Below are 26,102 nucleotides of genomic sequence, written 5' to 3'. Positions count from 1 at the left end.
CCCCCTTTCTGCTCTGTATTAACCTCAAAAATACCAGACAGTTCTGCATATTGTCAAAGCAAGAATATACAATATTTGCAGCGTTGACATCCGGCCCCCCTTACAAGAAGGACAGATCCTGTAAAGTAAACAAAAACGTATGTTAAGGGTTATCTTTCAGTTTGTTGGGGTGTTTCACATGAAACCTTTTGACCAATCTGTCAGCTTTCACTTCACTCGATTTCACCCAGGTGGCTTCAGACAACGGGTATCCCTTCCATTGTATTAGGTACTGCAATTTCCTTTTAAAAATTCTAGAGTCAAGAATACGTTTTACTTCATAGTGGGTCTGTCCCGCGACTATGAGGGGCCCAGGTGCCTTCTTTGGAGGAGGTCTTAAAGTGGAGCCCCAATAAGGCTTCAACAAGCTACAATGGAAAACTGGGTGAATTTTCCCTAAAAGTCTAGGGAGTTTTAGTTCTATTGTGACTGGGTTGATGATCCTTACTATGGGGAAAGGCCCCAAGAATTTAGGTCCCAATTTCTTGCTGGGCAATTTGAGGCGTAGATATTTAGTTGTCAGATAGACCTTTTTCCCAACTTGGAATGGTTCTTTGGGGAACCCTCTTTTTATCAGCCTGCTTTTTATAGGTTTCAAAAGCCTTTTTAAAAGCAGTTTTTGTGTTTCTCCAAACTTCTTCCCACCCCCTTTGTAAGCCAAGCCATCTCTGCATGTTAGGGAGGCTTGATTTTCTTTGAACCATTGGTCAGTGAGGAGCTCTCGTTTTATTTTCTTCACTCCAGGGTCATCAGGATTGGGGACCCTGTGAGGTGTAAGTTGAGTGGCAGTTTGTGGATTGGGAATAATTGCCTCGTTAACCTCCTCTCGTTCGCTTTTGTACATGGGTAACCGGGATAGCGCATCAGCTAGGAAGTTCTTTCCTCCTGGTATGTACTTTAGAGTGAAGTTGAAGCGGTTAAAGTACTGTGCCCACCGTACTTGCTTTGGGGACAATTTGCGGGGAGTTTTCAGTGCTTCTAGATTTTTGTGATCTGTCCATACCTCAAATGGCACCTTGCTCCCTTCTAGTGTCACCAGTTTAATAGTGCCCACTGAATCGCGAAGGCCTGTTTCTCCCAGATTGCCCATCTCCGCTCGCTCTCAGTAAATTTCTTAGAGGTGTAGGCGCAGGGTTGCAGGATCCCATTTTCGTTCTTTTGCAGTAACACAGCTCCAACTGCCACATCGCTGGCATCGGCTTGAATCACAAAGGGTTCCTCTGGGCAGGGGTGGTTTAAAACCAGTTCAGCAGCAAATAGTCTCTTTAAATTCTCAAAAGCTGTTTGACAGCCCATTGTCCATGCTAGTGGTTGATCCGATCGTGGCTTCCTTCCTCCTTTTCCTGTTTTGAGTAGTTCTGTAAGAGGTAGGGCAATCTCGGCAAAAGAAGGGATGAATTGACGATAAAAGTTGGCAAAACCCAGAAAGCTCTGGAGCTGTTTGCGAGCCTTTGGGGGCTGCCATTTTATTATAGCTTTCACCTTGGCTGGATCCATTTCAATACCCTTGTTGGAAATTCTGTAGCCAAGATAGTCTAATCGGGTTTGGTGAAATTCACATTTTGACAATTTGGCATAAAGTTTGGCATTCAATAGTTTCTTTAACACTTCTCTCACCAGCTTTATATGATCAGTCATATTGGTGCTGTATATCAGGATATGATCAAGATACACCAAAACTCCTTTGTACAAGTGATCATGTAGGACTTCATTAATCAACTGCATAAATACAGCTGGGGCCCCTGTAGTCCAAATGGCATGACTTTGAACTGATAGCTCCCCATAGGACAGTTGAAGGCAGTTTTCCACTTGTCTCCCTCTTTTATTCTCACCCGGTAGTATGCCTCTCTCAGGTCTAACTTAGTGAAGACACTCCCCTTCGCCAGATGGGTTAATAAATCCTTTAGGAGAGAGAGGGGGTATTTATTTTCCACATTCACAGTGTTGAGATCCTTATAGTATACGCAGAGATGAAGAGACCCATCTTTTTTCTCTTTGAACAACACAGGGGCTCCCATGGTAGATTTGGCCCATTCGATAAACCCTCTCGCTAGGTTTTTGTTCACGTATCACTGCATCTCCTCCATTTCGAGGGGGGACATAGCATACATCCTTGATCATGGAAGTTTGGCTCCGGCCACCAGTTCGATGGAGCAGTCATTGGATCTGTGAGGGGGTAGGGCATCACATTCTTTTTCACTGAATGCCTCTGTCAGGTCCCAGTATTCCTTGGGGATGACTGGTTCGCCTGGAGGCAGTGAGGCAGCCATGTGCGCTTGCTCATTGGGTGGCCTAAGATGCCCAGCAACATCTGTTGAATCAATGGGGGGATCAGGCCCTATAGGTAGTCTCACAGTTCTCATTCCTTTCTCCCACCAGATAAACAGCTTCCATTTGTCTAACCAGGCTAGCTCTAGGATCACTGCCTCAGTCATTTTTGGAGCCACCAGGAAACGAATAAACTCCCAGTGTGCATCTATTTCTAGGCGTAAAGTTAATTGTGTGACAAGAGTCCCTCCCATCAGGGAGCCATCGGCTTGCTCAAACCTCAACGGTTTGGAAAGCTGTTTTGCCCGTATGCCCATTTTCATGGCAAACGCCAGACTAATAATGCAGCGGGTGCATCCCGAATCAATTAGTACATTCAAGTCCATTTGTGCCCCAGACTTAGGGATTATAAGTTTGGCGGCCAGTGAAAAAGGCGGGATTTGTCGACTCACCATTGGGTCATTCTCTCCTTCATTGTCGCTGTCAAAGGAGACTAGAGCAGGGGTGGGTCCACCCGGAGTTCTGGCGTCCTCCTGTGTGGGGGATGTAATCTGGGCGACAGGTTCCTGCATGAGTTGGTTGGATTTTTCTCTCGTTAGCCGCTGAGCAGGTTTCTTTCGCATTGCTGGTTCTGGTCTGCTCCACAGTCAGGGGTAGGGGACTGGACAGGTGGCTGCTCAATGTCCTCCTTGTCCACACTGGAAACACTTGAAGGAAGGGCGTGTAGATGGTCTGGGTCTCTCAGCCATTGCAGTAGTTGAAGGCTTTCATGGGGGGGTGATTGCTGTCCAGGTAGCTCTGGTTGCTGCTCGGGTTCATGTGGGGGAGGCTTTTTATAGCGAGAGAGCTTAACATCTAGCTTCACGGCTGTCTGGTACCATTTCTGTAGCCGATCAAGTACTTCTCGATAGATGCAGGCCTGAGAGATGTGATCATCTAATCCCTCGACAAAGTATTGAATCAGGGATTGTCCGGACCAGCTCTCTGTTCAGCTGCTATCTTGCAGAACTCTCGTCCGTACTCCAGGGCAGGCCTCCCGGCTTGTTTTATTTTGTGAATTTGTCCTGCTGCCTTGAGGCCAATGGATGGGTCCTTAAATCATTCTCTTAGACTTAAGAGAAAGAGGTGGGGATCTTCCAATTCGGGGGCTTGCTCGTTATATAGATTGTTCAGCCATTCAGATGCTTCTCTCTCCAAGTTGGATGCAATGACATCAACCATGGCCCCTGGTTCCGGATAGAGATAGGCCCAGCGATTCAAGTGAGAATGCACTTGGTTGAGGAAAAAAATCAACTTCTCTGGGTCCCCATCGAAGGTTGCTTTGAAGGGTTGTGCAAACACAGGCTGTTGGGGCCCCCACTGGGGCTGTTGTTGCTGGCCCCACCCTGGTTGCTGGTCTAGTCTCCGCGGTTGTGGCACCCTCAGTTGCTGTTGGCCCCATCCTGCCTGCTGATCCAATGGCTGCTGGGCCCTCTGCAGTTGATGTGGTTCCCCCAGTTGCTGTTGGCCCCATCCTGGCTGCAGATTTATGCTCAGGGGTTGCATGTTTGGGTGCTGTGGCCAATCTCCTTGCTGTGGCTGTTCTCCCACCAGCTGCTGATCTCCTGGCTTCTGTACCACCCCAAGGTATTGCAAGGCCTCTATTAGCTGTGGCAAGTTCAGAGGACATGGATCAGCCACCTGCTGGGGAACCCAATCTCCCCATTGCTGCAGAGGACTCACTCTGGGATTCCCACTCTCTTCAGGGCTGGAGTCCCTGGCAGGGACATCTGCAATGGAAGGGCTGTAGGCTTTTCTCTGTAGGAATTGATTTCTGGGTTTCATCTCTGAGTTTTGAAATCTTTCCAGTGACTCACCCACAACTCTGTTATCTCTCCCTTCTGCTTTTGAAGTCTTTGCTCTCGGCTGGGAAATCTGCCAAATTCCTCTCTCCCCCGGCTTGCCGGCTGTCGCTCCCCCCCCCCTGGGGAAACTGTTGCAGCCAGGGGGCTTGCCTCAGGCAATCTTTCTTTCTCCATAATGACATCTTCCCCAAATCTTTACCAGCTCCTCTCAAGCCTAGAGGCAGTGGATGGGATTCAGGACCCCAGGTCGTTTGAAAAAGATTGAGATCGTTCCGGCTAATGAAACACTTCAAAGAACTTCCAGGCATTGATTTCCCTAATAGTCTTTTATTGCTTCAAAATGTCAGCATAGGCATAACGAAGTTTTATGCTAAGATCTAAGTTCTCTTCCTCTGAGCAGTTAAATTATCTGCATGTTCCCTCCCTAAATTAGCTGTCATATATCACATTATCCAATTAGTGTGAAGGTCAAAGGTTTCCTTCCTCTTTCTTTCCCCTGATTTTGCCCCCACCCCCTTTCTGCTCTGTATTAACCTCAAAAATACCAGACAGTTCTGCATATTGTCAAAGGAAGAATATACAATATTTTCAGCGTTGAAACATGATTTGACAGCAACCTCACAAAGTCTCTCAGATGTTTGGGTGGGCACTTGGCTCGCTGCGACCTTCTAAGGCCCGGAGAGATTGCCTGGCCCACCTGCTCACCTACCAGGCTAGGCAGGCCAGGACGTTGCTGCCCCAAATACCCGGTTGACCCACCCAGCTGCTGGCTGGCTGGACCCTCTAAGTCCAAGCCAGCATACTTTGGAGGGGTGGAAGTCCCCGAGTCCACAATGGACCCCTCTTGATGGGCCCAGTGTTCAAGTCTGTCCAGGTCCTCCTGTATCTTAAGCCTGTCTTCTGGAGTGTTGGCTATTCCTGCCAGCTTGATGTGATCCGCAAATTTGATGAGTTCCCCATTTATCCCCTCATCCAAATCATTGATAAAGATGTTGAAGAGGACTGGGCCCAGAAAACAGCCGTGGGGCACCCCAATGCACACTTCCCTCAATGTAGATGTGGTTCCATTGAGGACCACACGCTGAGTACAGCTGGTCAGCCAGCTACAAATCCATCTGGTGGTGATGCTGTCTAACTCACATTTTTCTATCTTATCTAGTAGTAGGTTGTGATCTGCTTTATCAAATGCCTTACTGAAGTCCAAGCAAATTATATCCACAGCATTCCTCTGATCCACTAATTTTGTCACTTGGTCAAAGAATGCAATAAGATTTGTCTGGCATGATCTGTTTTTAACAAACCCATGTTGGCTTTTAGTAATGACTTTGTTTGCCTCTAGGTGTTCGCTGATTCATTGTTTGATTTTCTTTTCCAGAATCTTCCCATGTATTGAGGTCAGGCTGATAGGTCTGTAATTTCCTGGATCCATTTTTTTCCTTTTTTGAAGATGGGAACTACATCAGCTCTTTTCCAGTCCTCTGGTAGTTCCCCAGTACTTCAGGATAGTCACAAGCTGATAAACATTGAGATTCAAAAGTAATTTATACAATGTTGCATACTTTCAATTTGTAAGCATAATAACCTGGCAAACCATCAGGATCTTCCATGACAGACCATCAGGATCTTTGCCCTTAACCATCTTTTTGTTGCTATGTTCAAATCTGTATTATTGTCAGGATAGTATTAGAATTACTGCATCAATTAGCTTTGTAGAATTGTTTTACACAGTAGATAACTATGTGAAATAATACTGGTATTCTGATGACTCTTGGAAAGTTTATTCATTTATTCATTAGGCATTCAAAATTGCACTTGTATTAATAGCACTTTTTATCTGAAAGCCAGATATGAAAATGAAAGAAAAATCTTTCTAGTACATAATGATTTGTTCACTAGAGGTTAATTAGGTTAAAAGTAAATAAGAAAGCTTGAACAGTTTAAATTAAAAAATTAATCCTTTTAAAAAACAAAAAGAGCAGCAATACTGTTATCAGGAATATGAATATTTGATTTGAAGCAGCAGCATGAATGTAACATTGAATAAAGTGTTAGGATACACTTTAACCACTAGCAACCACTTGGCTCTTTCTTAAACCACTTCAAGATCTCAGAATTAGCTTCTGGGAATATAGTAGGAATGCTCCGACTCTTCCTTCAGACTGCAACATAATAATAATAATAACAACAATAATAATAATAAAAAGTTGGATAATCTTATGATGGTACAATATTCAACATTATAGAAGTTTGAAGACACATACAAAGTGTTGAGTGCTGGACTGTTTTAAACACATGAAAATTCTTTTGGCTCCTCTCCCACAAAAAGCTTCCAGAATTCCACAAATTTTAAAACTGTGAAAATTTTTCAGCCAAGAAAATCAGAACATGCTTTGATCCCATATATTACATTATTGCCGCTCAAAAGCAGACCTCTATTGGCAATAAGCAATTTTCTTGGGGTGGAAGATACGTTTAGATAATGTTATAGATCAGTGGTGGCGAATCTATGGCACGTGTGCCAGAGGCGGCACTCAGAGCCCTCTCTGTTGGCACACACACTGCCAGCAGCAGGTGCATCAGGCCACCACTGCCATCCAGAGCAGGACCCCCACCCAGCACAAAGGAGGCGAAGCGGCCAACTAGCAAGCTCGAGTAGAGGTGGTAGAACAGTCACCAACCATTGTTGATTGGTGGACTGGAAGAAAAGGGAGGGGGAAGCATTTTACATGCATGCATGCATGCACAGGGCCATGAGCACGCACGTGCTGCAAATGGGGCAGGGCTAGTGCCTGCGCGATACTCACTAGCCCTGCCCCGTTCTTGCATGGTATCTTGTATCTGCACCCCACATCATGGCTGTTTTTGTGCCTTGCAGCACGATGGCCCATTTTGTGCCCCTGGTTTTTGCGTGCCAGAGGCAGCAGTCAGAGGCACCTCCCTGCCGCCCCATGAAGACACCACAATGCTGATGCGGCCCTGGCACTTTGCGATAAATAAGTGGGTTTTGGGTTGTGGTTTGGGCACTCAGTCTCTAAAAGGTTCGCCATCACTGTTATAGATAGTTTTACAAAGTGGTTACAACGTGTGCATGCTTGTGTCAAGTCAGATAAACTGCTCCCTAATACTCTCTTTAGGTCCTCAGGATGTAATCAGCTCTGCTGTATGTCCATCTTTTTATAGACTTGAAGGTATATTTACAAATTAAACCATATGCTGCTGCCACTCATATTTTCATTTTCTAACAGTGGTTGGTGCTTAGATCTCCAACTTAATTTTAGAAAATATTAGAGTATCTTTAAAATAGTAAGTTGAGAAGTGCAGAGAGCTTGGTTGGCACAAAGAAAACTATCTGCAGCTGCACTGCTACCAAGTGGTAACAAATTTTCTACCTTATAGAATCTAAAGGGCCTATTTAAAAGAAACTCTAGAAATTATTGGAAATAGAAGGAAATTATAATTACATATTCTCCTGCATTCTAGGTTCAATCTTTTTTTAACAAGCTTCCACCCATTACTTCTTCTCCTGCTCTCTGGTACTTTGGAATAAGTCAATCTTCTCTTCTCTGTGACCGCCCCTCAAGTACAGGAAGACAGCTATCCTATCACCCCTAATCTTATAAGAGGTGGGGTGGCTCAGTGGCTTAATGATGCTGGAGATGGTTTCTGCTCCAGTGGTTCTGGTAACTCGCCTCAGCTTCTGTCCACCTAACAGTTTGAAAGTATGTTCTAGGCAAGTAGATGTTAAGAAAATGATTAGTCCATTAGTGGCAAGAAGGTGACAAGCAACAGGGAGAATTTCTTAACTCGTTTTTTGCACCCGTCTTTACACAAAGGGAAAAAACAGTCCAACCATCAAAAACAGTACCGTAAAAAGCAGATTAGAAACATGTTAAAATAGGCAAGAAAATGGTAAATGAGCCCGTCCACCCTAGATGAGTTCAAATCACCAGGACCAGATGGATTACACCCCAAGGTTCTGAAGGAACTGGAAGGTGTGATCTCAGAACCATTGAACTATATGTATTTCAAAGATCCTGGAGCACTGGGGAACTACCAGACTGGAAAAGAGCTGATGTAGTTCCCATCTTCAAAAAAGGGAAAAAAAATGAATCCAGGAAACTACAGACCTATCATCCTGACCTCAATACCTGGGAAGATTCTGGAAAAGATAATCAAGCAATGAATCAGCGAACACCTAGAGGCAAAAAAAAGTCATTACCAAAAGCCAACATGGGTTTGTCAAAAACAGATCATGCCAGACAAATCTTATTGCATTCTATGACTAGGTGTCAAAATTAGTGGACCAGAGGAATGCTATGGACATAATTTACTTAGACTTCAGTAAGGCATTTGATAAAGTAGACCACAACCTACTACTTGATAAGATAGAAAAATGTGGGTTAGACAGCATCACCACCAGATGGATTGTAGCTGGCTGACCGGCCATACTCAGCGTGTGGTCCTCAATGGAACTGCATTTATAATTAACCAGTGGAATAACTTGCCTCCAGAGCTTTGAATGCTCCAACATTGAAAGTTTTTAAGAAGAGACTGGACAGCCATTTGTCTGAAATGTATAGGGTTTCCTGCTTGAGCAGGGGGGGTGGACTAGGTGACCACCAAGGTCCCTTCCAACTTATTATTATTGTTGTTGTTGTTGATAAAATAGGTACCACTTTGGTGGAGGGGGGGACGAGCTGGTGCTCTGCGCAGTCAGTCAGAATGCCCTCTGAACCTTCCCAGTTGCAGTGCCCATTTACGAGATGGCTCCGAGAAGGGAGTAGGCCTGAATGGCACTATAGGAAGAGCCGCTTGTCTTTCTTTCTGGTACGAAGCCAGCTTGCTCTCTTATGGTGCACAATGGAAAGTACACAAGCTTTTCCTACACCAAAGCTAGTATCATGGCAGTCAATGAAATTGCATTGAACAAAGACTGCAACAAGTGGAAGGGAAAATTGAATTAATGGATAAGAGAGTAGAGGAGATGGACAATCGACTGACATTAACAGATAGGAACCAGGAAAAAACGATTATCTATCTAGAGATGGATAGAGCTGATTATTACTTAAGATTCCAAAATGTTGAAGAAGAAAAGGGAGAGAATTTAGTGGACGTGATGGCTGAAATATTAGCAGACGCACTAGAGGAAAGCAAGGAAAAGATAATTAATGATATAGATGAGACATTTAGAATACATACTAGATATGCAACGAGAAATAAGCTTCCTAGAGAGGTCCATATAAGGTTTACTAAAAAAGCATTAAGGGCAGATATATTACAGAAACTGAGAAATGTCACAATAAAATATAAAGGAAGAGAGATAGTGATATTAAAGCAGATTCCAAGAAGAGTAAGAGACTTGAGAAAGGAGTATCAATTTTTGACAAAAGTCTTAATTGAGAAAGGGATAAATTTTAGATGGTTAATACCAGAAGGAGTAATGGTAAACTGGCAAGAACAGAGACACAGACTAGACACATTAGAGAAAGCAGAGCTTTTTTATGATCACTATTTGGACAGCAAGAAGAAGAAAGGCTGAGAAGGGAAAGAGGAATTAGACATCAAGGAGATCAGATAGAGAAACAACAGAGTGAGTATAGTAAAGAACAGGAGGAAAGGGCATTGGTAGAAGGAGTAAGGACAAAAGAGGCAAAAGAGCAAAGAGAGATGAGAGTAATGAGATCAGCTAAAACCTTAAATAAATAATCATGGAAGAAGAGATAAAAATAATCTCGATAAATATAAATGGATTAAATTCGACCATAAAAAGGAAAAGAACACTAAATAAACTAGGAAAACTAAAAATGGACATAATTTGTTTACAAGAAGTTCATATTAGGAAACAACATAAAAATTTATTAGAATATCCAAAATTGGGAGAATTAAACACCTCACTTGCAGACCAGAGTAAAAGAGGTGTGGCATTATATATTCAGAAAACAATACAAACTAAATTGATATATTCAGATGAAGAAGGATGAATCTTAATGGTAGAAGTAATTATGAACTGTAAAAAATCATTATTGGTAGCAATTTATGCTCCAAATGAAAATCAAGAGAATTTTTATCTAAAATTACATAAGAAAATAATAGAACTGGAATATGAAAGCATATGTATGATTGGAGATTTTAATGCTATTGTAAAGCCTGAGTTGGATTATAATACAAAAAAAAATAAGACTCTAAGAAGAACACTTCCTAAATCCTTCTATAATATGGTGGATGAATTAAATATACTTGATGCTTGGAGAGAGAAATATCCGGCAAAGAAACAATATACGTTCTATTCTAACAGACCAATTCCTGGTCAAGAATTGATATGACATGGATGTCAACAGATTTATTTACAAACTTACAAAATATAGCCATAGAAACAAGCACATGGGCGGATCACAACCCAGTGACAATCATATGGAACGGACAAAAAAAGAGAACAAGATGGACATTAAACCAAACTATATTGAATGAAAAGTATTTTCAGCAATATATGAAAAAAGAAATACTTTTCTTTTTTAAGGAAAACAAAAAAGAAGATACTTCACTTCAAAATGTTTGGGATACGGCGAAAGCATACCTGAGAGGTCTTGCTATCACTTATTTGGGGAAAAAGAACAAACATAAAAGACAAAATAAGGGAAAACTGGAGGAAGAATATAAGATACTTGAGAAAGAATTACAGAAAGATACACAAAACAAAAAGATTAAAAATTTAATGGAACTGAACAAACATAAAATGAACTTACTAGAAAATGAAGAAGTGGCAATGAAAATAAAGGCAGCTAAGCAAACCTTTTTTGAGCATGCAAACAAACCAGGGAGATGGTTGACATATAAAATTAAAAAGGAGAAAGAGAAGAGATGGATTAAACAATTGGAAGATGCTGAGGGGATTTTACAACATCGAAATGAAGAAAAGAAAAAAATAATCTGGGAATATTATGAGAACCTATACAAGCAACAAACAGTTTCAGATGATAGGATAAAACATTTTTTGGAAGAAACAGAGATACCTAAAATGCCGGAGAAATTTAAAAAGCTATTAGAAGGGGAAATAACAATGATGGAATAGAAGCAATCAACAGACAAAAAAAATGGTAAAATACCAGGACCGGATGGACTACCAGCAGAGCTATATAAGACATTGCAGGAAGTACTAGGTAATGTAATGTTGGAACTTTATAATGAACTTCTTTCTGAAGCTAAGATACCAGATTCGTGGTCCGAAGCTCTTATTACTCTCATACCAAAGGAAGAAATGGAAACACAGAAAATAAAGAACTACAGGCCGATTTCCCTACTGAATGTGGACTACAAAATATTTGCATCAATAATGGCGGAAAGACTTAAAGTTTTTAAATGAATTTATACAATCGGATCAAAATGACTTCTTACCCAAAAGACAGATTAGAGACAATATGTGAATTATATTGAATACACTAGAATATTATGAAACACATTCCGAGAAACAGATGGCATTGGTGTTCCTGGACGCTCAGAAGGCATTCGACAATGTGAACTGGCAATTCATGATAAGCCAATTACAGACTATGGATTGTGGGGAGAAATTTATAAATGTAATCAGAACAATTTGTAATAAGCAATCAGCCAAAGTAATGATAAATGGAGATATGACTGAGAAGATCAACATTATGAAGGGAACAAGACAGGGCTGTCCCCTATCTCCACTGTTGTTTGTTCTGACATTAGAAGTATTAAATAGACGTATAAGACAGAATGACATAAAAGGGATGAAAATTAAGAGGGAAGAATATAAGCTACAAGCATTCGCAGACGATTTAGTATTTATTTTGGAGGAACCATTAGAGACAGGACCTGTATTAATAGAACAAATAGAAAAATATGATGAGGTAGCTGGATTGAAAATTAATAAAGATAAAACCAAAATGTTAGTGAAAAATATTACTGAAAAACAAAAAAAAGAACTGGTGGGAAAATTAGATATACAGATTGTAAAGAAGGTAAAATATTTAGGGATCCACCTGACAGCAAGATGCACAACAATTAAAGAGGGTAATTATCATAAATTGAAAAGACAAATTGAAGTAGATTTGGATAAATGGAAAAATGTACAACTATCATTAATGGGAAGGATTGCGATAATCAAAATGAATATATTACCACAATTATTGTTCTTGTTTACAACAATACCAATAAGATTAGAAAAGAAATATTTTGAAGGGCTTAATAAAATAATCTTGAAATATATTTGGCAAGGAAAAAAGGCAAGAATTAAACTAAAAATGTTACAAGATACAAGATTGAGAGGTGGGTTGGTCTACCTAATTGGGAATTGTACTATCAGGCTGCAGCATTATCATGGATGAGAGAATGGATCTTACTGAGGAATACAAGATTATTGACATTAGAGGGACATGATTTACAGTTGGGATGGCATGCTTTCATATGGTATGGAAAAAACAGAATACGTAACTATTTCCAGAGACACTATATAAGGAACTCTTTATTTGTTGTCTGGGAGAAAGTAAAGAGAAATTATTATTTGAAGATTCCAAATTGGCTCTCAACTATGGAGGTGTTAATACATCCCAATATGTTTAACATGGGAAACATTATAAGATATAAAGACTTATTAACAGATATGGGGGAGTTGAAAACCAAACAACAATTAGAGGAACAAGGAATAAAGATGGATGGTACACAAGAACGCAAATACAATCTAGATATGAAAAAGATGTTAAAATAGATGGTGTTAATTTGGCGACAACAGAGTTAGATGAAATACTCACAGGAACGGAAGAAAAATGGATTAAAAAATGTACAGTTATCTACTACATATGGAGTTAGAGAAGGAACAAGTGAAAGAGACAATGATAAAATGGATAAGGAATTTTGGATACACAATTGAATTAGATAGATGGCAGCAATTATGGGAAAGAAACTATAAATTGACAATGGCGACTGCGTATAAAGAAAATACGTACAACATGTTTTACAGATGGCACATGTCTCCTGAAAGATTAGCTAAAATGTTTAAGGACAGGTCTATGAAATTTTGGAAATGTCATCAGATACCAGGTTCCTTCTACCATATGTGGTGGACATGTGTAGAAGCTAAAACTTATTGGAATATAATTAGAACATGGGTAGAAAAGATGATACAACAACGGATAGAACTAAGACCAGAAATATTCCTGTTGGGTATCCTACCAGAGAAATACAATAAAGAAAAAACATATTTAATTATTCATGTAATTACGGCAGCCAGGATTATGTTTGCACAAAATTGGAAAGCACTGAAAGCCCCCCCCCCCAGAGGGAGAGGTGATTGGCAAAATAATGGAATGTGCAGAAATGAATAGACTAACAATGACAATTAAACAACTAAGACAGAGTCAGACTACTATGAAATTTGGGGAACTTTTTATGATTGACTGAAAAGAGAATACAGTTAAAAGATAGTTAACATCAATTTAGATGGAAGAAGGAGCAGATAAGGAGGGAGACCCAGGCGACACAGTATTGAATAACTGCAGGCTGTATAAATGTTTATAGAAATATATACCGAGAAGGTTAGATAAATAGAAGTATTAATCTTATTGTATATAATACAGATAGGGAAATTTGGAGAGAGGAGTTGCTCGGACATTACCCCTGAATTGTATCTGAAGAGGGATGAAGAAAGGAGAGGAGAGAGAAAAGAGTAAAGGAGGGGAGAAGGAAGTAGGAAGGTTGGAGGAAAAGGAAAGGGGAGGAGAGTGGTGAAGGAGAGGAGAGGAAGAAGAGGGAAGTAGGGAAGAAAGAAAGGGAGAAAGAAGGTAAAGAAGAAGGAGTGTGGATACGGTGAAAGGGGAAATGGGCGAGCAACACCAAAGTTATATGTATGTATTTATTTCATTTTGTTAAAAGTATCTGTATGTGAGTGTGGAAGGAATGTATGTTAATATCTGATAAGTATTACGGTATATGTATGGGGGAGAGTTTGGAAAAATAAAAAATTATTGTAGCTTCTGGCTAATTAACAATGCCATATGCTAATAACCCGTAATCCTTCTCTTTAATAGAAATACCTAGCTCCCTCAATTGTTCGTTATACGATTTTAGCCTTCAGAACCTTTATCGATCAGCCCCATTTTTCCTTTGGGAAGTCTGAGCTACTTTACTTATCATCACTGGAACACCTAATGAAGTCCTTTCTTCAGATGTTTGTGTGTGTACTTCCTGGGAGAGGTTATGAAATCAATTGCGCAATTCTAGAGAAGGCAGGGACTATCTTCTCATATTTTTTTCTTCTTTGTGTGACATGCTGCCATTGCCCTTGCTTTTCCTTTTCATACTCCTTGATGTGTTCTTTGGATAGAGACCTCTGATTTTAATAGTTCTCAGTTTTTAGATTATGCTGCCAAATGACTGGTTTTCAGCAGCTTAATTAATTCTCACAGAATTAACATCTGACCTCCCCATCCAATGACATCATTTCTAAAATCCAGGAGACCCTGCAAGCCAAAACCATTTTCATAATTAAGTGCAGCCCCAATGCCAGACTCTGCAACTCTATTTTACAAATACAATAAAGCAAATACAGCAAATACAGTAAAGCAAATACAGTAAAGCAAATACAGCAAATTTCAAATTTATGTTAAGCATTCTATAGAAGTCAATAATACTTCAAACACAAACAAAGTCAGATTTAATGAAGTATGTATAGATCTTTATTATTTCCAGACACAAATACAAAGCAGTTTGTATTCACTGGCAATGGCTTTTGCAGTTTTACCATTAAATGGTAAGAAAGCTGGTTTGCACTATGAAAATATTTTGGGGAAATTCCTGAGCTTCATTTCTTGAAGCAAAGATATTTTAAAAGGAGAAAATATAACTTTGAACCTGAACATCACACACATATATATTACTTAGCTGAAAGGCCCTTCTTCAAATATAGATGCCTCAAAACTCCATTTATAGGGAAAAAAATCAAATACTGATACATCAAAAATTTTGTAATCTACTTTTTTGGAAGTACCCTTCCCATCCAAATGTTGGATATTGCTTTGAAATGTAACAGAGCTTCAAAACATGTAAAAGAATAAACATCATGACCTTCAAGGTCAGGAAATAATGCAGTTGGCAAAAATAGCGAAGAAGGCATCACAGCACTATATAAAAATATGGTTGCATCTAGCACCTGTTGAGATAGCATAAAGTCCTGCATGGAATTACTGAGTTCTAACGAATCAAGTATGTAGTAACTCATCGAGTTTACAGTTCTTATTAGAACTGTATTAGAATACATGCCGATTTCTAAACAGAAACTGCTATGATTACAGTCATTACCAATAAAAAGAACTGGATACTAGAAATAAGTGAAACTAATCTGGCTATCACGGTTTCAACGTGAGCAACAATAAAAATTGACAGCTAAGAAACCATTGACAATTAAGTCACAAAAAGATGTTTTGAAAAGAGTAGTTATGAATTCTTTAATTCTGCAAATCATTCAAGTAAAAAATTCAATTTCCTTTCTCTCTGCGAGATAGGCAAAGCAGAGATTACTGCAGTTCTTTTTCCAAAATAGCCCTTAGAAAAAGATAACTCCTCTATTACCTACTTCTTTGGTTGCTCAAAGATCTCTTCAGATGTTTCTGTTTCTTCCCGGTTCTCTTATGGCTGTGGTTTCTTTTATCCTGGTATCGGTTGCTACTAAATGTCTGCCTCTGTTGTGTATATTCCAAATTTGGGCTCCTCTGATGAGGACTACTACTCTTTCTAGAGTGTTTTTTATAAGGGTGCCTATCTTTTCTGCATTTCTCATCCTCACTACTTAAGTCTTTTCTGTGTCTGCTTTTTTCAATTTTATTTTTGCTCTGGTGATTACAAACGTCACTGTCTCTGTATGAATGACTTCTCCCCTTGCTTGGCTCTCTGTTGCATTTGCCGTGTTCTATGAGGGAGTTCTTATAAAGGATCTTCTCATGATCCAATGTGCTGTTGTGTTGCTGATTTGCAGGTACACTGGAAAGGACACCCAAATTATTTTCGTCAGAGACCTTATCCTTGTTGTTAATATTGATCATAGTGTCTTGAAGACCTTCCTCATGGACACTCCCATTTAAGTACTTTGGATGAAGGAAATTTTCATTAGCTGCTATGCTGCTTTGACAAATGTGGAGTGGTTGAGACAAGATGGATTGCTCTGAGGTAGATGTGATGCAATGGGGAACACTTGCTAGGTTTTTCCAGGTGGGAAACTGCACTACAGTAGAGTCGGACTTTTTCACAGGAATTATTTCCATTTTTTTGCTCATAAGGTTGTTGAGCAATTTCTCTCGCAATTCCCTTTCTTTCCTCTGCAGTCCAAGAGCTCTTTCTTTTTCTTCCTCTACTCGTTGGAGTTCTGCCTCTTGCAGTTTTCTCCTCTCCTCAAACTGCTGAAGACGAATTTTTTCCTCAATATGTTCCTGTTCCAAAAGCTTTACTACCTACCAATATTGAAAAAAAAAAGAAATACTTTCCATAATAAAATCAACTGCATAAGTTCAAAAAAGAATGTAATAAACAAGCATATTTATTTAGTAAATCTAAAACAAGTTTTTGATCTATATAAAGTGTAAATAAAATTAAATTGCTCCTGAGATAGATCATCCTAAAGCAGTGCCTAGGACAGTGGTGGCAAACATATGGCACGCGTGCCAGAGGCGGCACTCAGAGCCCTCTCTTTGGGCATGCACGCTGTCGCCCCAGTCCTAGGCCTTCAGCTGGGCTTTATAAAACCTTTTCGCTTTAGGCCTCTGCCGCCCTGTGGGAAAAAAAAAAGGTTCAATCAATCAGTCAATTCCAACTTCTCGCGGAGAAAAAAAAGATCTTGCAAAGTTGGAATTGATTGAACTTTTTAGTCCCACCCAGTCTGCTGTCACCACTGCAGTCACTCCCACCCAATGGGCCACACCCACCTGGCACCCGATGATGCATAAGTGGGTTTTGGGTTGCAGTTTGGGCACTCAGTCTCTAAAAGGTTTGCCATCACTGGCCTAGGAATTAACATGAATCAATCTCTGACATCAGACTGAAAGTTTATTTACCCCTTATACGTTTACATGAAGAGATTTTAAGAAATCTCCATCAAGGGATGTCACCAGGTTACCTGAGTGGATTTATTCTCCCTGACAAAATTGTTAGAAGGCATTGCTAGAATTTCAATACTTCATATAATACCATTATAGTATTCACATTCTAAAGTAGGGACAATCTGATACTACGAAGCTGACAAATTAGGTTTTCTTAACCAAAAACTCCTTAATATAATATGGGTTGAACTCTTGTATACTGTATTCAATCAAGTAGTTTTGATGACCACAGTTGAGGAAACTGAAACAATGGAAATTCTAGAAGAGAGAGGACTTTGATATCCAATCCTGATGTTTGGCCCTTTTGCCCCTCCACTTTTAATTGGATTGATTTTGTTATATAGGAAAACACAACTGACATATTAATCCTCTAAACAAGAAAGGAAAAAGGGAGACAGGAGATTTAGCCTAGAGAAAAAACCCAGTGCTGACATAAAAATCAGTAACTGGTATAGTGACTTTTACAACTGGAAAAAACAGGAAATCAGAAGCATCTGACAAATGATATGCATGTCTTTAGTTAAATTGTAAGTACATATTTAACATATGCCACTACAAATATTCTTTTCTTGGAGTACAGGGCATTTTTTTATGAAAAACTGAAGAAAAAAAGCTACCTTGGCTCTGCTCAGTAATTCAGCAATTAGTCTAATGGACTGAAGATTTCTTTGAGCTAAAAGCAGCTTCCTCTCTTCTAGTTTTATTTTTTCTTGTAATTTTTTTTGCTCTTCAGCTTGAAGTTTTTCAAGTCTTTTCTTGTTTCGACGTATTTCGCGATCTTTTTGTTTCTGCTCTCTCTTCCTCAATTTTTCTTCTCTTTTTCTCTCTCTTTCTAACTCTTCAAGTTCTTTTTGTTTCCTAGAAAGGCATATTATGTTACAATTTCAGGTGTTTATGTTTCAAGCAGAAAACTACTATTACTTATATTTGAAATTCAAACATATTCATTTGAAGGTTAAGGCAATGTAAAATTGTTTTACCAGCCTTAATTTCTGCAAATAACATACAGATTTTGTGTTTCTCATAATTTTATATTTAAATTTGCATTTTATTTAAATCTCTCCATCCGTAAACAATAAAGAATATGAGCAATTTTCATGCCACTTACAAAATGGAATCCCAATGGAACTATTGTCAAAACTAGCCTTACAAATGATTGGATGCTTCTGTATTCTGAATATGTTCAACAGTAGACCTCAGTGAACTTTATAATACCTTAAATACATGCATATGGATGATAGAAATCAACCTAGATTTAATATCTCAGGTTAATTATATGTATAAGAAAATATTTGGTACACTGAGATACGTTTACTGAGATAGATTTACTTTATTTTAATGTTAAAAGCTAATAGTACATTATGCTGATAGCTGACATATGCATAGAATTTTTCTAACATATTAATTTAGATCTGTAACTGGCCAGATTACAATATCTGAAAATATATTTTCCTATACATCTCATGAAATATAAATTATTTTGAAATATCTTCAGAGTCTACAAACACACATACCACCCCCAATATACATATAAATTTGGCAAAGATTTGGCAAAGTTTATAATCTAGTATTTATAATATTTCCTATGAAAGATTGACACCTACCTTTCTTCCTCTTTTTGTCTTTCCTCTGCTTCCTTTTCTTTACGTTTTTGCTCTTCTCTTTGTTTTTCAAGCTCTTGGAGCTTCTGTCTTTCCAGCTGACGTTTCTTAATTGATGCATCACTCAGGTGTTTAGTGGAATCAAATGAAACCTTTACAGACATAGGTAAAAACTTTTTTTTTATTAAAGTTAAGAACCTCAGATCAGTACAGAATTTATTTGAGTCTGGATTAAAACAGTACTACACTGAACTAACTCAGATCAGGACAGAGAATTTTAAACAATACTATGAAAATAATCCTATTATTTAGTATTATTATAATACTATTCAATCAATAGCCATTACATAAATGACTATTGATATTTATAACCCTTGATATTTATAACCAGTTAAATTAACAAATAAATTTATTTACTGTGGGAAAAAAAGAGACCTTGATTTTTTTAATAGAGCACTTTTTATTCTTTTTTTAATTGTGCCATCAGCCTCCATCTAGTTTAATGGTATTCAAAATAGCTGTAAAAGTTTTTAACCTAATATTTTAAAATATGTTGAACTATTTCTAAATTATCAATGTCATGTAAAATAGGAATTTGAAATAGAAATTTATTATATGTAGATCAAATAAACCAGCTTCAAATATAATTCCAACTAAAATAAGAAAAACAGTTTTAAATAAAATATTAAACCATACAGAGTACCATCCAGAAATTTAATAATACATTGAAATGTACTGCCTTTTACAATCCATTTGAGCGCAGCTAAGTCTCTAATAAAACTATGCACCTAAGACTGAGGGCACTATAGAAAAGGCCCTGCCATATGTGCCTGCTATTGTGGTCTTAACATATGGGTATGGCTCTATCAAACAACCTGTCTTCAAATTTATGCACATTTATCTTGAGAAACTCTGTTGAATTTAGTGGGAGTTGCAAATGAGTCCAGATGGTCCTCATTTAATGACCACTTGTTCAACAACTGCTTGAACTTAGCACTGAAATATTGTTCGTTAATTACGACTGGCCTTCAAATTTATGAGCATTGCAACATTCTATGATCATTATTTGCAACCTTCTCTGCCAGTTTCCAACAAGAAAAATCAATGTGGAAGCTGGCAATAAGTCGCAAGTTTTGGTCATGTGACCACTTAGCTATACAATGAGGACTGCCAGAACTGCTGTCACTAAGTGTCATGGTCACATGTTTTTTTTAACGTATGATTATATCTATCATTCAATGGAATTTCCATTCCCAATTAACATTAAATGAAAACTATATGTATTTTTTTTAGAACTGCATATCATGCAAATTAATGTCTGCAAACAATCTAAACACAGAAAGGGTAACCTCTAAATCAAGTGTGATCGCTACCACAGCCGAGTCTCTAATATAAATTTTAAACTATTGGCAAATGTGCATTTTGCAAGGAGACTCCCCTGAGCTATTCTAAGGGAAATGCCTACTTACATAACAGTACTATTCATTTATTTATTAGATTTATGTGCTGCCCATCTCATCTAGAGGCAGCTCTTCATAAAACTATTTTTGTCTACTTTCATACAGCCTACATAACTCATCAATTACCCAAGAGCCAGGTGTAGAACCACAGTATCCCTACAACAAACACATAACCTTGAAGTAAGAGACATGAAATTTTGCCTTTTCTGCAACTTTGGGAGTTTCAGATGACTAAATAGTGCCTTAAGAGTACAAACATTTAAGGCACCATCTTCATGTCAAAAAACCTCTAAAGTCTTCAAAGAAAATTAGGGCATTTTTTTTGCTATGGAAAGCTTTTAGGACCAAATAAGCCTCTCCAATGTGTAAGCCAACTCTAACCAAAAGAGGCCAAAAGTGTTGCTCTGACTTTCCAAAAAACATCATATCATTTGGACAGCTCTCTTGCAAGTCATGAGAAGAAGAAATAAATAAGTTCTGATTTCTAGCTGAAGACAGTTGATTGTTTCTGAATTATGCCATTAGTGCTTTTCCCTTTTGCTTGTAAAGTGTGTAAACAGGGGGAAAAATACAAAAAGCAAATATTCAAATGGCACAATGGATTTATATTCATTAAAAGATGGATATTTATCAATAGTATTTTAAAATATCCTTAGAAAAATATACTTTTTAATTCACTTGCATTTCCTAAACTTATAGTTAATTGATGACAGCATATTTTAGTAATATGTACTTTATCATTTGAATTTGGAACATTACCCTTTATAAAGTTATAAATTCCCTCTACTATCTCTTGCAATTTAATAGATACCTGCTTGATTATTTGTAGAAAGCTAATATATGCATATTTGATAAGTAATTATGAAGACTTGCTAAAATATGTTGCATTTTATTCTTTTTACCCCTTGGAGGAAAAATAGTTTCTGAACAGAAATTAGCAGAATACCTGCCTGAAATTGAATGATTTTTCAAAAATGAAGAAGAGTTCAGCACTACATCACCTTTATGTTGCAAGCCACCGCTTTGCCATCTTCACCTTTGTACATCAACTTCATCCCTCGCAAAGCATTCATAGCCTTGATGAAACCTGCATATTCTTCATATTGAACGTAGGCTTCAAAATTCAAATGGCCTCCAAAACTGAATGTATGAAAATTTCTGCCAGTCATTTCTTCCCTATATGGATCCAACATTGGTATATCCACATTACGTATTTCTCCAAATTTGCTGAATACTTTAATGAGAGCTTCTTCACTTGGTTTTTCTGAGCCAGAGTCTTTTAATGCAAACCATTTGCAAGGTAACCCCTCCAAATGGATAGTATCTGGTCTTTCTCCTGGCAAAGTTTCATTCATATCTTTTGCATCACGGAAAAAAGAATCCCAGTCATGTCGTGTAGGGAAATCAATTTTATATTCTGCAGCACGGACTTTTAAAATATCAGAAAAGCCACTAAGTTTGATAGTTTTGCCATCTAGACATGCAAGGAAGGATTTAACTAAACACTTATTTTCTACTTCTCCTTCAAATCGGATGAAATCCATGGTGCTTTTAGAAATCCGTAGTGTTGAGAACTGATGAGTATGCACCATTCCTTTTAGTCTTTCCATTACCTCCCAGTTGGAAATGGATTTCCCTGGTTGCTTTAACTGTGGAAGTGCCACACTGATAGTCATTTTTGTAATGGGCTTAAGGTATAAACCATACAAAGCACAAAGCTCTACAGCTTCAGAAGTATCATGAACTATTGTCGCAGCTGCCATAACTACAATAATAATAATAAAGCCTGCAAGGAAAGTAAGCTGCTTATCTATATTGTAGGCACTGGTAAAAAATGGTCCTCTTTCTAATATAACTGTTCATCTTAATGGTTTTGTAAAAATTACATTGATGGTTATAGAACAGATCCTATTTCTTTTACTGTTACGTCTGTCTAGTCTGCAAAAATGTACTTGAATATTCCAATCTCAAGAAACATAAAATATGAATTTTCTAGATGAATTTTAAAGCTATGGGAGGAATTAGTTTTTATAAGGAGAAAAGAAAATATTTTTTCTAGAGCTATGGCCCTCAGACAGATTGCAGATTACAGGATGGATCACAAGCAAGAGAGAGGAGTTCCAGTGTTTTCAGAAGAACACAAATCTAAGAAAAAATGAAATAGATGAATTACAGGCTTACAGAATTTTTATCAAACATAGAATTGTTCATGAAAACCTAGCAGACTTTTAGATGTTAGACAACCTTTAAATCACTTTTTGAAACATTCAATTTAACCCACAATCCAAACATTCCATGAAAAATTATAACTTATAAAACAAAATATAATAAAGCAAAGTAATTTTTTTAAAAAATTAAATGCCACAACTTTAAGCCATTTAAGGACAAAAATGCATAGTCAAGTTATATTAAATCCCAATGACTTACATATTTATCTAGAAATAAGTGAATTCAACAGAATCTGATTCTAAATAATACATATGCATTTCCAAGAAAATATGTGGGCAAGATAAAGTTTGTTCTAAATTAAACTGAGCAAAATTTATGTTTATATGTGTATCAAGTTACATCCTCAGCAAAATGAATTACTTAAAGGTACAAATGCTTCTTAAAAGACACAAAATTGGCTTATGTTAACTTAATTAAGCTTAAGATTGTGCTACTAAAATTAAAAAGCAAATTTCAAGAACTAAATAAGAGGAAGAATATTCTACGTCACAATATATTAATAAAATAGGGTTGAATTACATCAAAATCAAGATAATTATTTACAGATGCCAGAAGACAACCCAAAGTAGCCATTGCTGCATAATTTTAATTAAAAAATGTTCAAATCCTGCCTTGATTTCTTTTCCTTCTCAGCAAGTGTTATCATTTAAGTTGGGACCTGAACAGTAGGAATTTCTACTGCGTTTATAATTAAATTTCATTGAGCCATCATGGAATGCTTCTTCATTTGTAAAAAAAAAAAAAAAAAAAAAAGGAAAATAAGCACAGGTTTTCTGACTCAGATTAAAGGTCTATGCGGCCAATGTATTATATTTACCTGGGATGAACTATAGATATCTGAAGAGTACACATCACCCATATAGATGAGAACCCTAATTTGCCCCCATGTTCCTTTTTTCAAATACGTGGCTGTCTATTGAAGGTCAAAATTTATAAAAGCAGATATAAAGTGAAAAAAATATATAATAATCTTTAAAAGGGGCCTTATGGGCAGGTTGAATTTAAAAAGAGGTCTGGGATCCGAAATGTAGAAATAACTGCCATAGGCCAACTCCCCAAATGTGATGCATTAGATGTATCAGACTTCAGACCTCAGAATTCATGCCAGCATAAAAGCTAGGTTGGAGACAGCAGCACTCAACTCTCCGAGAAATACAATTATTGAAAGAATATGGCCAGCCAGATAAATCTCAGCCAACTTTGTCTATTCTATTCCTATTCCGAGAATAGCAAACAGGAAAACAGATTAATTTTTTAAAAAGGCAAACTATTTAAGTTTGATGAAAGGCCACAGCAGACATCTTTACAATTAACTTTTTTTTTTAAACAAGAATTTCAAGCGAACCAGCAGCTGATGCTAGGGAAGCTCGCTGTGAAGAGGCAATTACCGACCGAGTCCCACGGGACTCGCAGCAGGACGCCCTGCTTCTACAAATCTCCCTGAGTTAGAATCCCATAAAATGTAGCATTGTTCAAGAAACGGAGAGAGACAAACTCCGAGTGAGGTGCTGGAAATCGACCACTGATGCCGTTCCATCTCCCTATGGATCCAGCAGGGGCAAGTTGGCCAAGGAAAGCCGAATACAGCTGGCTCGGCTCGCTTTTTTTTTTTTTTCCAGGCGGGTAGGAAAGAAAGCTCCAGGAGGTTCACTTCCGTTCTCTCCATTAACTCGGGCAGCGCGGAGATGGAAGCCCTTCGATTGCCTATGAAGGGCGCAAGACAAAGGACATACCGCACGTCCCACGGGCCCCGCTCTCCGGTCTTTGACAGACGAGCAGGAACCGATAGCTGCCTCCCTTCGGGCCTCTCCCACCTCTAGGCTCCCGCACCGCGGGCTGGCGCACCTACGACACCGGCTTTCCCACAGTACCCAGCGGCACCAAAACAAAAACACTTCCGCTCTCTTAGGAGATCAATGAAAGTCGGGAAAAGGAAGTAGTTCCTTAGAGCGCCGGAAGTAGATCCGCCGAGTTTTTTTAACTTTCCAACAGCTTCTTATTCAGCTATGCATCTCGTTGTCTCTCAGCAGTGGTTCATGTCTATATTTTAAAAAAAATATTTAAAATATTTGAAAATACAACGTGTCTTTAAGTCAGTAGAGTTTAAATGGTAGAAGGAGAAAGAGGCGCAATTAATGCAGATTGTAAACTTGGTTATAGATTTTGAATAACAGTGCCATATACACCTGGCGTCAAAACTTCAGACAACCACTAGGTGGCACGAATAAGCTATATGCTGAATACATACGGTATCTTTACTACACAGGTAGGTAGTCCTCGATTTAGAAGTTAGGCTCAAAATTTCCGTTGCTGAGCGAGAGAGTTGTTAGGTGAATTGTGCTCCATTTTACAACCTTTCTTGCCACAGTTGTTAAGTGAATCAGTACAGTTGTCTGTGATGGTATAGGTTCTCCTGCTTGAGCAAGGGGCTGGACTAGAAGACCTCCAAGGTCCCTTTCAGCTCTATTCTGTTCAGTGTCAGAAGTAAGTCTTGATCCTGGTTCATCCAAGCCGGGGATAAATAAGCAACATGGCGACTGCTTTGGGAAGAAGGTTACAGTTTATTGAAGAAGCAGAAAGATGGTCCTTGCAGGAAAGAGGAGTTGAGCACATGGGCAGTACGTTTTTATACCCCCTCTAGCCTTTTGTTTGGAATAGTTTCCTGTTCCTGTGGCATGAACCTTGAGGCTATTTCTGAGTGTTTTTCTGAGCCTTGATATCTGTGGTTTAATCCTATTATCATATCCTGCTTCCCAGGTGATGGGGCTAATGACTCCTAGAGTTTGGGTGGGGTATGCAGATTTTCTCTTTGTCTTCTTGAGTGCTCTGGCTTCAACTTTCTGATGATTTTACATCTGCATTTGTATGGGGCTAGCTCTTGCTTGGGGCAGAGAGATAGATTTGGGGCCAGGTTTGGTTTTAAAAAATCCTTTTGAGGAAAAATATATTTTTCTGCCCTTTTTAATATTTCCTTTTCTGGGTTAACTTCCCTCAATCCCTGCTTTGTGCCTTAAGTGTGAGAATGTCACACTTATTGGCACAACATTAAAATTGATCTGGTCAGGGAGACTTGGTAGGCAAGCTTTTAAACTGTTAAGCCAAAAAAATATGACATTAATGGAGGCAGGAGAAAAAGATCCCTGTAGTGGCTCCCAAAAGGGGAGCTTGCACCCATAAAGTTCTAAAAGTCAGGGCAAAACTTTTGTTAGGTGGAAAAGAAATTTATAGTGTCCAATATTCTGTGCCAATCATTTTCAAATGTTGGATGTCACTTTTAGCTTCCAGTCAGGTTTGCATACCTCCCAAAATTCTTCACTGCCATGGTTTTCCTTAGTACATGACCACTGGCTGCCCATTTTCAAGGGTTGTTTCCTGCCTTAGCTCTTAGTTCAGTGCATCCAGGTTTGTAATGTCCAATTGAGGTTAGCCAATATGCCAGGCTATTAAATTTTTCTTTAAATTGCACATAATGAGCTTTAGGAATCCCAATCTGAGCCCAACCTCAGGGCTGAGGTTTGGGATCTCTTTCCTGTTGCTTCCTTAGGGCATAAGAATTTC

General features: G+C 38.4%; 1 protein-coding gene across 2 annotated transcripts; it reads right to left on the bottom strand.

Annotated features, from left to right (window-relative positions):
- Positions 1-14,819: 14,819 nt before the first annotated feature.
- AKAP17A (A-kinase anchoring protein 17A) lies at positions 14,820-24,451 on the bottom strand. 2 transcript variants are annotated; one of them, XM_039320246.1, is made up of 5 exons: positions 23,362-24,451; positions 21,317-22,460; positions 18,859-19,007; positions 17,872-18,112; positions 14,820-16,609 (listed from the first exon to the last, which is right to left on the bottom strand). In XM_039320246.1, exons 2-5 carry the CDS (start codon positions 22,076-22,078, stop codon positions 15,731-15,733), a joined length of 2,031 nt encoding a protein of 676 aa, XP_039176180.1. In that variant the 5' UTR covers positions 22,079-22,460; positions 23,362-24,451; the 3' UTR covers positions 14,820-15,730. The 2 variants fall into 2 exon arrangements, with proteins under 2 accessions (XP_039176180.1, XP_039176178.1); XM_039320244.1 differs by having other exon boundaries at positions 24,278-24,451.
- Between the last annotated feature and the right edge of the window lie 1,651 nt (positions 24,452-26,102).

Source organism: Crotalus tigris, unplaced genomic scaffold (assembly GCF_016545835.1).
Source record: "Crotalus tigris isolate CLP2741 ecotype Arizona unplaced genomic scaffold, ASM1654583v1 scf7180000023627.613776, whole genome shotgun sequence".
NCBI lineage: Eukaryota > Metazoa > Chordata > Lepidosauria > Squamata > Viperidae > Crotalus > Crotalus tigris.
This window is presented reverse-complemented; position numbering and strand designations above follow the sequence as displayed.